A 12935-nucleotide genomic window follows, 5' to 3' on the forward strand; every position below is an offset into this window, starting at 1 on the left:
CTATCTGGAGGGAATTGACATTCCCCTCCATCTATGCAGGAAAAGTTGATACACACTGTGCTTATAGATTATTCTAATTGTCTATCTCTCCATGACTATCATGTAAATCTGATTTCCATATAACTACGTTCCTAGAATAGAACCTCTCGTATATTCGGTCTCCAAAAATTGCCTGTGGCATAAATGCAAAATCCTTACCTCCCATGAGTTTATGGTATGGTTCATAGAGAAGAATTCCATAGACCAAAACAATCTAGTGTTCAATCGTGGAGAGCCAGGCTCTTGATAATATTACAATATGGGATCCAAGAATTCAACAGAAAGAGAGTCCACGGGGTCTGAAGTAGCCTAGAATAGCAGAATGGCCAGCTATCTAAAGGTCTAAATCCATGGGAAGGGAAAAGGAGGTAAACGGCAGGGCAACTGGGATGCAAATGCAGGATGCGTGTAGGTTGTTAAGCTAACAGTAGCTAGCAAAGGAAAGAATAAGCTAGAATAGTAGCCCCTGGGCAGTGATGTGATTTGAGTTGTGCTAAGCAAGACTTTTGCGACTGATTTTTCATAAGGAATTGAAGAGAGAAGAGGCAGCTGGCGGCCATCACAACTGTCTAGAAGGCAGTGAGGGTTGGATTAAGCTGCCGCTTTGGGGACAGGTGGGAGCAGAAATAACGACAGGTGTTTGAACAGTTGCCTCCCTGGACTAATCTAATCTAAATGTGTATTGGGAGGTTGAATTCATCACTAAGGACGACTTCAAGGTTCTGAACTAGTTACTGGGTGGCTGTAAGTTCCAAACGGGAAATCGCTTTTCGAGGCAGACACAGAGGAAAAAAAAAAAAAAATGGGTTGAAGACAAAAGCGTTAGAAGACATCTCAGTGGGAATTTCCAGTAAGCCTTGAAGCGATGAAGGGTCTCAGAGAATGTAGGTTCTTTCCAAAGTTGCTCTTTCTGCCTATATAGAAAGTGTTTACTTTATACATTTCCCCGTGGCTTGGTTGATTACATTCTTGTGTGTGGTTTGATGCTTCTCTGGCCTCAAACTTGTATTTGTTTTGGGCATGCTTGAAGTAAAGTGCTAATGAGCCCAAGGTCACGGGTTTGATCCCCAGAAGGGCCTGTGAGTTTCATGAAGAGGAAAACGGCATTCCATGGTTCACAGACTTCACCCCAATCCCATCTAACCCGTCTCAAAACCGTGAAGCGCTGTCCCAAGAGGGCCTGGTGAGAAACTCTGAGTGGCTGTGTACAGTCCATTAAAGCCACTGGAATAAACAGGTTCAGACGGGTTCCTCTGCGCCGCTGCTTTGAGAAGCACTATCTGCCTTTCTCGCTCAACTCTTGGGAGATGGATCCTAACCAGATGCACATGGAGCTATCACAAGCGCCTCCACTCCCATCTGCCTCTCCTGGGCCAGTGTGGTGGTCCAGGAATGCATGGGCCTTTGCCATCAGTGTCTCCTTACCCATGCGGGAGTATTATTGTTTGTTTTTCGAAGCTGACTTTGTCACCTACAAATAAATCCTGGAGAACACTGAGTGTGCCTCAAAGACTGGAAGCAAACCTTTCGCTGACAGATTTTCCCCATCCCAGGCTGCTTCAGCTCGATGGATGATACAGTGGATTTCTCTTTCTGAGAATACACACGCACGTCTAAAATTCTTGGGCAGTTGTCATACTAGGATACAGCATCCAATATTCGATGCCTTCCGAAGGAATGATGACATCTATAAGTTAGCCCCGAGATAAGAATCCAGAGGACTTCTGCCATATAAACCATGAGCAATGTTTGTTGGGGGTAGTATCCGAAGCCTGTTTCTGTGGATACTGCATTTTCAAAAATTGATCTTAGAGGTTCCAAACTTGCTTTACAGCCGACTGATAGACTGCAGGGTCCCATAGGAATGAGCTCTTCCCCCAAAAGGATACAGAAGAATATTTCATGTGTCTTGAAAGACTCATAAGAAATCTTCATGGTTTAAAATGGACTTGAAAACAGACTGCCTCTTTTGAGGAATTAGAGTTTGTCACACTGGGGACATTAAACCACTGAAGGCTGCAGAGTGAGGGGCCAAATGCCACTGAACAGCTACTAGAAGTAAGATTGATACCTCAGAGGACTATGCTATGGGATACATGCCTAAATGTAAAAGAATAAATGCAGAATAACTACAGAGACATGTTGATGAATTTAATTAAAAACTGTTTGGAAAAAAAAATATGTGTTTGGGCATAACAAGGAGCAACTGATTCACATACGTTGAGTTGATTGCACTGACAGGCGCACTTATTTGGGTGATAATGTGGCGCTATCCTGACACCATCACAGAAGAAGTTACAGATCATTTACTGAGGAGCAGTAGCTCTTCTGCCCAGGATGGGGTGGGGAAACAGAAAGAACTACAATAGCACAATGAGAAAATGCCCGACTTGGAAATCTGTGTCTGCTGTGTGGTGTGGTAGATGGAAGATATCTGTCCTCCCCAGTCCCGCCGCTGTTCAGTCCCAAAGAAACACACAGAGGCTTATGTTAATTATAAACTGTTTGGCCTATTAGCTCAGGCGCAAACAAGGAAGCAGTGCATCCTAACACAGTCAGAGGCAAAGTGTATCATGTCAGCTTTTACTACAGCGGTTGGGGCCTAGAGATACCAGAGGCTTCTTCTCAGTATCCGCAGTCTAAGAGAATCAATCTGTTTGGCCATGGGAGAAGGGTAGGAATGTCCCTTTCCAAATGACCTTTAAAGCGAGAGAAATAAAGCAGAAATCTGATTCTGGGGAGTTCTAACTGTGCCTAGTTTAGGTTACATAAGGGTGGCTAAATAGACATCCCGAGCCAAACAAGGCAGGCGGCACAATCATGAACAGTGCCTCTGCTTTGCTTACTGATTTCTACTGCAGTATCTAAAAAATCCGCTCTCACCCCTTTTCCATGTTTTAGAGATTTGAGGTTTGGGAGAATAGCTCCATGTTTATGGGGTGGAATGCTAGGTTCTTTTTACATCATTTGAATGGAGAAGTTGCTACGACTCCGGTCTCAAATTTCCGTTTGGAAGAAGAAATGTTCTCCTCTGTCCCTTCTGTGGGATGCTGGGGGGTAGGCAGGAGCATTGAGTTCAAAAAGCGAAGCTGAGAGAGTTACTTAATCTTTAGCTCGTCCTTTATGCCAAGAAGAGGGGCATCTCCCAGTTACTTGCGCTCCAAAAGCAATGCTGACTCTGAAGCGCAGCTGCGATTGTTTTAGACCCGACTGACAGCTGTTTCTGCTTCCAGCGACTGCTGTATTCTTTTCAAAGTCGTCTCAGCCTTTACAGGGTGAAGGAAAGAACCCTTGGAAACCAGATGTTGCAGTAACTATAACTACTCCTTTTTGTTGGATCCCGAGGAGAATTAGTCTCTGTCTATAAATGGGAGATGGTTTTCAGTTTAGCCTTGCGCCGAGGACTCTTCACTGTGTGGGGACAAATGTTCTGTAACCCATCTTCCATTGGGACCTAGGTTGAGTCCTGGGGTCTTCTGTTTTATCAGAACCATAGTTCTGATAAATTTCGTAATGACTATTTTTGATATGCTACTGTCCCAAAGTGAAACTCCACATCAGAGATACAGTTTCAACTGACACAGAGATGCTCAGGCTGCAGTAGCAGGGAGAGACAGAACATACAGCAAAATACACACAAGATTGAAATGTCTGACACTACTCCACTGAAAAATGTCACGAGGCCACTCGGTGTTTGCAGTCATGTGAAGATCTAGTGACATAGAGTAATACAGATGAAGAGGGGAGACGGCCAATAACCCAGTAAGGGTCACCATTGTTGATGTGATTTCCCAAAATGGTGGATACAAAGGTTCCAAACAAGGGACACTGTGACCTTCCCTTGAATGGATGGTGATTTCATCCTTGTATTCAGCTTAAGTTGGAACCATGAAAGAAATACTTTGAACTTGTAATAAGTTGAAGTTGCGTTCTAGGCTCTGATGATGGGAAATAGGATAAACATGTTTTTGTTCATGTGACATGTCTGAAGTCTTCGTTCTGCTCAAGAAATGCCAATAACATTTCCCTTATTCTCACCACTCTGAGTGGCTCCCTAGGTTTTCAAAAGTTTGGAACCTCTCGTGTGACTTGGCTAAGGTGAACTGCAGAGGAAGAGGTGCAGGTGTGTTGTTTATTATGAAACTCCAGACGATAAAGATATGGTTTTTCCTCTAGAACATCCAATTCAGCCATTGGCCCTTGAAACCTCAACAAATTTGAAAAACTTTGGGGGGAATAAAAGCAGATGGATTACTTCCAAATCTCTGATAAGAGTCTTCATGATCAATTTATACATTTCCTTATATAGGGATTATTTATCCCTGGATTATTGCAGGTCTAAGACATAACCTTGCTCCTCAATGTATCCCAAGACTGGTTGGCCCTTGAATTTCCCAGTCACTATTCAGAGCGCTCTCAAGAATTAGCACTGCAGCCTAAACAAGCAGAAGAGGGGCAGAAGCAATGTTGAGAGTTGAGCTTACAAACATCCCTGCTGCGCAGAAACGCTTATTTACCCTGATGATGTGCCCCCATGTGGTTTAGAACTCAAAGACATAGGCAGCTACACTCCTGCCTCTAACCCTGCAAATGAACTTGAATAGGAAGTGTCTACTATTAGTATGCTATGTCCTTACATCTGAATCGAATATGAAATGATGACGTTTTGAGTACACAGTCTTTTGTATCTTCAGATCTTCTTCAGGTCTGCTTGGAGTCTTTGACTTTTAGTCTATCAGTGAGTTTGAGCCTCCATCCCTAGTTTCAGAGTCATAATGGTGCCTGATGCTTTTTTTTAAAAAACAAAGATAAATGACACGGCATAGGTAGATCATAGTAATAACTTATTGTCAGCCATTATTATTGTTACTGTTCATGCTAATTATCACTGATAGTCATCAAAGAGCGAGGAACGTTATTTTTATGAAAGGCAATGATTTGGCCTAGATAACCATGGAGAACTTCCCAAGGGAAGAATTGTTCCTTAGCTCTTCGGGAGGATAAATGGCTTTGGACAATATTCAACACTAAAAAGTAAATCAGTCTGCCCATACCCCCAAACATAGGCAAAACTGTGATCGATTGCTTCCCAGAAAATAACAGAACTTTCTTGCAAGCTTGTGAAGGGTTTCCTAGGTGAAGTTCAGAAAAGGACAGGGTCTTACCCAGTGGCCTGTGAGAGTCAGAGATTCTTTGGTGCGTTTGGACTAATGATGCTGGGTGTCAAAGTGGAAACCCTGTTCTGTCACGTGCCTAGCAACCTCTCACTTCATTATCCACAAAGCATTTCAGAAAAGGGTGTAACTAGGTTAGGCGGATGGAAATGGAGGGAAAAGGTGTCATCTTGGGCGGGGGAAGGGGAAGAGCTACAGAGAAGACTCTTGCCACATCGGAATTTGAAAGAGGGGCTGCAGAATATTGGTGGAAAAATCCATGGCAATTTTAAAGGAACAAGGGTTGGGAGTTAAGTTGAAGTCAGCTACCAAGGGTGTGCGAGACGATAGTAAGGAAAACATCTGCCTTATTTCCTTAAATCCAAGTGCAAATCACGTGACTCCTGTCTACTTTTCAGTAACGTTCTAAAAAGTTAAAGGTAGGTTTATAAAAAGGGAAGTAGATCAGACTCTTGAACAGGAGGGAAAGTTCTATATGCTACAACTTGTCCTCGACTAATGCTTGTGTGAGTAGGATACTATGGCGTGTTTTCAGTAAGTAGATTTCTTAAAATAATTCAATGCTGAGAGATCACATCATACAAAATCTCTCCTGGGAGTGCATCCAGTGCTATTTGTGTATGTGCCTTCTAGGATGCTGTTGGATCTCCTGGCGTGAAAAATCTTTTCCCAAATAATTGCATCATGGGTTACACGTCACTGTTGGGTCCCAGTGGATGGGGTGGGTCTCACCTACCTGCTTCATTGCTCATGGATGGATTATACAATTAATAATCTCATCTATGCTTTCCATAAGTCCTTTGAAACTCTTGTCAATTCTAAGATATCGCTGTGATGTTTGACTAAGTTTTTTTTTTTCCCGGTGTTTTCTGTGTTTGTGCATTACTCTCACTGTCCCTACTAAAAACGCGACATAACTGTAAGCCTCCTAAGAAATGACAGACCACATCAAAGGAAGCAATTAATCAAACATGATTAATTTTAATGTAATTACTAAAGAAAGATATAACATTTTATTATGACACTCTAGCCATACATTTTCAAAATATGCTTGCTAAACAGTAAATGTAAGATAATGAGTCAGTTAGTTACATGTCTAGAAGTCATTAGGACTGATATTGTTTCGCCATAAATGAATCGAGTAATAATCATTTCAAACACAATCAGGATTAATTTGATAGAAGATGTTTTTGAATAAAAGAGATACAATGAACGACCAATTATTACTTTCCGGCTTCAGGAGGAAAATTAATTCAATGCCTGTAAGTTAATTATCACAATCGGCTGTTAAGTGTGATAAGAATAAATGAAGCAAAAATACATGATGTCATCCAAATTCTCATAGCTCATTAGCACTTTAACCAACAGAGATCTGATACGATATGATATCTGGAGCTTTCCCGTAAATTGACTATAGACGGCATGGTGTTCAGAAACTGGATAATTTGACACCCAGCATTTTCATGATACACAGACACAGAGAAGAGTTGTGAAGAGACAGCTCGAGGTTTCAGCGTCCCCCTGCGGGGTGTTTTGCAGTAGGTACAAGGTAAATACTCAAACACAACGAGATCAGCAGATGAGCAGAAGAGACTCTGAAGAGCTGGGCAGTGGAGCCAGGGCGCCCGGAAAGGCGTTTTTAGAGTTCTTCTCTCATTGCCGTACTTTACACAGTGCATTTTGGACCAAAGAAAATAAATGAACAACGCTTGCTTTTAGGCTCAGGCAATTTAAACACAGGCCAATTCTAAAGACTGCGAAAGGTCACGCTGAAGGTGATTTAGCCTGGGTTTCAGGTAGGAGAAAGTATTTCCATTTTAGCTCTTATTTCAACTGGGCAGTGGCATTTGGATTTTTGTCTTCTTTCTCATTCTTGTTAATGATTTTTTTCTCTCCTTAAAAACCCAACTCAGTGACAGATTAAAAAAAAAACAGAGAGAAATTATGTTTGAAATCAACGTAATCATCCATGAGAAGGGAACATGTGAAATGTGTTTGGAAAGGCAGCCCTTTCGCTGGATTTGGCTGGCCAGCCTATGTAAAATTCTGAGGCAGTCACTAGGGAGAAGAAACAGGACTTGGAGGAACAAAGACAGTTTCCAAAGTCCCCTGGGCCTCTGTCTTATCTGGGGAAGTTTTCCTTAAAATGATAAGGGAGGATTGTCTCAGATGTGGTTATTTAAATTGGTGTCATGTACCATATGCACTTAAGCTTCAAACAGTCTTGTCTCTTTTCTTTTAAATGGGAAGCACACAAAGACGGTATCTATATGTCAATTTCTAATACCTAACAGGAAAGTCTTATGGAATATCACAATAGCAGTAGGCTAATACACACTGCAGGGCTAAGCCTTGAAAACAAAACAAGCAACAAAAATTTCCCTTAGTTTTTTTTTCCCCCCTCAGATTCAGAATTTCATGGCCTTTGTGGGGGAGTGGGGACAGAGACTCACACTTCTACTGTATTTTAAGGTAAATAATTCCTTAATATTAATCATTCATCTTTGAAAACATGGGACAAGCCATGTGCTTTGAGCGCGAATGCTCATTCTCGGGAGAAGAGCCAAGTAGGGCCTATTCTAATACATTAAGATAATCTTTCCGTGATCGAAAATAGAAAGGGACACTTAAAATAGTCTGATTCGATAAGTCAAATGTTGCGGGAACACCTCTGCTCCTCCAGCCAATAGCCGCTGAGATACCAGCCCATTGGGGCGTGGTTTCTCTCCTTTAAAAAAGCGGTCTCTTCCCTCAGCGCTCGCGTGGGCACGTGCGCGCTCTTTCTCTCAGGCTTCCGGCTGCACTTCCGGCGACTAGGCTCCCTTCCTGATTGCGCAGAGGGCTGTTGTCAGGGACGGTGCTCTGTAAGTTTTGCCCCCTTAAATAAATAACCATTCTATAAATCATAATTCCAAGCTGGTGTGGGATTGTGATTTACGCCTTCAGTCAAACCGTACATTTCGAGCTAGCCTACCAAGAGTCTACGTGAGTTTATTGCCTTCCATTCTGCTCTGAAATAGGAAAAAGACGGAGTCACTTTTGAACGGTAAGATTTCCATTCATAAAGACTGTAAAAAGTGAAAACCAAAACCCAAACACAAAACAGAACAAAATCTTCACAGACTGTTAGCCATCTTCTTCAAAAAAATTTCTCATGAGTTCTTTTCTTTCTCTGTCGGTAGATAATTCCCACCTCACAAGGAACTAGTTTCTAACCTTCCCCAGCAAGAGCCACGGCTGCTTCAAGGAGAGCAGCCACTTCTTGAGCTGTCTGACGGAAGAGCATCCTCTACAAACCCAGGAATCAGCGTGCACCCCAGAGGACCTGGCAGAAGGTGTTTCTACAAATAGGTACGTCTATGTTGTTAAAACCTCCGTTTTTATTTTCTCCGCTTTCTGAGTATTTGTTTCTGAGGGGAGCGCGCACGCACACACACACATACACCAAACTAAAATCAAGGCCAAAACTAAACAAGAAACCCAAACAACCTACAGAAAGGCACGAGGGAACGTCACCCTCTGCTGCCATTTGCCTCGAGTTCTTTTTCTCCTCCCACTTTTACTTCACACTCTTGACCAACATTTCAGACTGGGTAAAATATTGCTAATTTTGTTGATTTCCAGAGCCAGTGAAATAATGGAGCCTTCTAACTTTAAACACTTTCCATCCTCTGTCTCTGAACCCCCAAACTCACAACTTGGTGAACAATATTCTACTTCTAAGTAACACAGAGTTGAAAGGTGGTGGCGAGATCTAACACTATCTTATTACGTCATCTAGCTAGAGGATTGTTGTTTTCATACTTTAAAAAAATATGTCTATGCTTTCTTTTTTTCTTTTTTCATTTTTTTTATAGTCAAGTACTTTCTTAAAGAAACAATAGCACCACATTGGCATAGCTGGCCAAACAATAAATGGGAAAGCAAAACCTGCCTCGTGCTCTCTCCCGCACACCCTCCCAAGTGCACAAACCAATAACAGAAATCCTGGAGCCGTGGGGTATGAGATGGTTTCGTCTACACAGACATTTCCATGTTTCGCATCAACAGTCCAAGAAGGGGAAGGAGTTGCAAGGGGACAGAGCTGCTTTTGTTAAAAATAAGATTTTCAAGAGAATGATTTCTTCTTATTATTTCGTTTGGTGTCTCTTATGATAAGTAGGTATTTGTGTGTGTGTATGTGCGCGTGCACACGTGGGCGCGTGTGTGTAGGGTACATGCATATAGGGTGGGTATTAAGAATGTATTTTTTTACCCTAGGAAAGCAGACTATAATGGAAAGAAGCACTCATTTTTTCTGTAGGACTGGCTCATCTTACAATGTTCAAACAATTGATACTCTTTGGAGAATAAGACTAAAATTTGACTAAGTATTGAGTCTTTTTTAATTAAATCAGGAATAAGCCTATCAAATGAAAACTCCTTCCTTCCTATCTTTATTGTTCCTTTGTGAACCTCTTAAAGTTGCCCCGTGTCTAGACACTAAGCAGTTTAACTTCGTAGCAAAGCTACGGAAGTTTAGAGTTGTCAAACCTCAAGTGTCTCTTCCTAACAGTCTTGAATCATTCTGCTTCATCGGGTGGCTTTCAGAGTTTATGTAGATTTATCGTACAGTTTATTAATCTTACATTTATCTTTAAGTTCATCTGTTTGAGAGTATAATGATATGTTAGTAGAATTAACTTATTAGTTGATTTCTGATTGAGTTGGAGAGAATTATGTATCGGATAAAGGATTGCATATCTAAGTTTTCATCATTGAGAGATTTTTCAACTGTGTATAGAATGAAACGAACAAAATCTGCAGCAGACACTCCGAATCCCCATATCCAACCATGGCAGGAAGCCCATAGATCTGTAGAAGACTGCCTATGAGGTTTTCTGGGAATCACTAATTTTAAAAGGAACACACTGGAAACAAGAGCTAATGCCAGGAGTGCTACCGTGGGCGTGGGAGGGTCCAACTTTTCCCACCACATCTTTGGGAAACAGGAAGATGGCGAAACTGGTCTATTCCATTGACGTCTCTCCGTCGTGTGTAGGGCACGTTCAGCACGCCAAGCTTTCTGAGGGCTTTGCTGAACAGCGCTTCCTGCACTTATTCAGAGGATCTCGGGGCAACCCAGTAGATGGAAAACTAAAAATGTCTTTTGTTTGTTTGTTTGTTTTTCTTAAACATTTTATAAGAATATTAAGGAAGTCTGGAAATGAGGAAAAGGCTACAGACAATAAGATTATCTGAGCATTGAATATTTTTTTTTTTTTGTTCTAAAGAAGGAGACAATCTTGCCCCACAAATAGGAAACACTTTTTAGGGTTTTTGAGCATTGAATATTTTTTTTGTTCTAAAGAAGGAGACAATCTTGCCCCACAAATAGGAAACACTTTCTAGGGTTTTTGTGGGGGGTTATCAATGCCCAGTTGAATGCATACAATACATTTGCAGGAAGCTGGGTTCTTCCGTCTAAGCAATGCTAGGGAGAACCCTGGGGTTGAGAAGAAAAAATTTTGCCTCTCAATTAGCAGTCTGGCCAGCACATTTTCACTAAATAAAATAAGTGTATATACATTCAAGGATATAAGACTATGTCCACTAAAGTAACGTGATTTTTTAATGGATATAATTTCAAAGCTTAAGAATATTGGGGCCTGTTTTTATATGCTAAAGGGAAGGAAAATGTGGTTTTCAAACTGAGTAGATTATCACTGATAATACTAGAGTTATTCTGAGATGCTAAGTGCCTGGAAGGGTGAATGGGAATGGACAAGTAGAATACTCTTTGATTGGCCAAGATCTTGCTCTTTCTCCCCTTTTCTGTCTTTACTTATCTTTCTATGCGTACATTCAAGGCAGAAGTAAAATCAAATTGTAAATCAAGTGTCTCTTACTTTTTCGTGTTGGAGAGATGGAGTCGTTAGTTCTCCGCTAGGTCATTGGACAGCTTCTCCAGTCAGCACTTGGATAGCATAGTAGCCTCGCAGTGATGGGCGGATAATCCACGGAGCTACTTTGTCAATGGGTTAGTCCCAGCATTCCTTGTATCCCAGCAATTCAAGGGCTCTGGTGTTACACCCTCCTGGAAACCCAGAGGAAAAATCTGAAGATCTCTCGTTTTTAATATTCATACCACCCCTTTGAGGTAGGTAGATGACATATTGCCCCCATTTTGCAGATGAGGAAACTGAGGCACCAAGAGTTGGAGTGACTTGACCAAGGTCACAAGGTGTGAGTCTGTGTGGCAGAGGTTGCAACTACTTATTTCTTCAGTGATTAAAAAGAAACCAGGACTCCGAAAAATCCCTAGCCTCTTGCTTTTCCCACACTCCACAGCGTCCTCTCTGGACTCACTGAGTACATGTGTCTTAGTGGGCTTCATATCTTAAATTCCTCTTGGAAGGCATAGCTTGGGAGGCCTTTGCATCTCCCAAGAGGATGGATTTTTGTTTTCTTTTTTAGTTCCTTTCCTAATTTTGTCATCTTAGGCTCCAGGCTTTCATTTTGGCTTTGCTTTCACCTTTTACCGTTTTGACCAGATTCTTTCATATGACAAACTACAAAATAGCACCATTGTACTAAAAAACAACAACAACAACAACAGAGTTTTACATACTGTTTGATAGATCCTGTATTATTGATATGCTAAATTTACATAGTGCTCTATATGGAAAAAAATAAAAAGAGAAATTGCTAATTAGGTTACAGACTAACTTATCATTTGAAGGAACCATCGAGAGCGGAAGAGACGTCCTGTGTTTCAAACACACACCTAGAACTGATTGGCCTCAGCGCTGCAATTACCGTCATTCTGTTTCTTTTGCCGTAACTCGATGTGGAAAAATAAAGCTTTGTGTCTAAAATAAATGCATCCAACTTATATTTGGTACAAATGCCATGGATGGAATCGGGTGGGTTAAAACTTGGTGGGCCGGTTGGCTACTTAATTCGCTATTGGTTTTGAGGAGGCCGAATTTAACAAATCCATAGCTCAGGGACTGGGCAGGGCTACTGGAGATGGACAGACAAGATTACTGGACTCTGTGAAACAGGCAGCTTGAGCTATGTGGGGGAAAGTGAAAACAAGGAGAGTAACTCATGAACCACTTCCATACAGCTGCTGAATGAATGGCTCCAGCAGCCACGATTCAGAGAGGAATTTAGTGCAACTGGATCTATACAACACCCATGCATTTCCGGTCTTGAGAGGCAGGGACTAGGAGATATAATTATATATATATATATTTTTTTCTTTATAGAACGTATTGATAAAGGATCAACAGTAATCTACCCACTCTAGGACCATTTTTGTAAGGTGCAAAGTTTGTTTGTTTGTTTTAACAAACACTCCTAAAGACAATATTGGAATGTTTACATGTATATTTCATGGGGGGGGAAATGCCCATCTTTGAAATGTTATTGAATGTATTATTGTTTGGTAGGTTTTTTCCCAATGTTTTGCAGGCGGTTCATGCAGATCAAAGGATCCTGCCGGTGACATCTCATTTTCTGCTTCTCGGGAGGCTCTTCCTACATCCTGTAGTTCTTGTTCCCCGCACTCCCTCTACTTGCGTTCTTCAAATGTACTTCCTACAAAGAAGGAAGAAAGGTCCCATTAAATTGATGTTTATATAGCTATGCATGTCTTTAAACAATCCATTTATCCCGTGTGTTTATTCGTCACCATTTGATAGATAACCAACTCGAGACACATACACGATGTGTAAT

At 41.4% G+C, this 12935-nt stretch overlaps 1 protein-coding gene across 9 annotated transcripts in view; it reads right to left on the reverse strand.

Moving 5' to 3' along the window:
- Positions 1 to 6174: 6174 nt before the first annotated feature.
- Igf1 (insulin like growth factor 1) overlaps positions 6175 to 12935 on the reverse strand; it is a 74443-nt gene continuing 67682 nt past the window's right edge. For all 9 annotated transcript variants that reach the window (XM_050145836.1, XM_050145844.1, XM_050145838.1 and 6 more), the window contains one exon: positions 6175 to 12797. In XM_050145836.1, coding sequence (XP_050001793.1) covers positions 12772 to 12797 — 26 coding nt within the window. In that variant the 3' untranslated portion in view covers positions 6175 to 12771. The remainder of the gene's footprint in view (positions 12798 to 12935) is intronic.

This window comes from Alexandromys fortis, unplaced genomic scaffold, assembly GCF_014885135.2.
Source record: "Alexandromys fortis isolate MF-2015 unplaced genomic scaffold, M_Fortis_MF-2015_v1.1 scaffold_50, whole genome shotgun sequence".
NCBI classification, from domain to species: domain Eukaryota; kingdom Metazoa; phylum Chordata; class Mammalia; order Rodentia; family Cricetidae; genus Alexandromys; species Alexandromys fortis.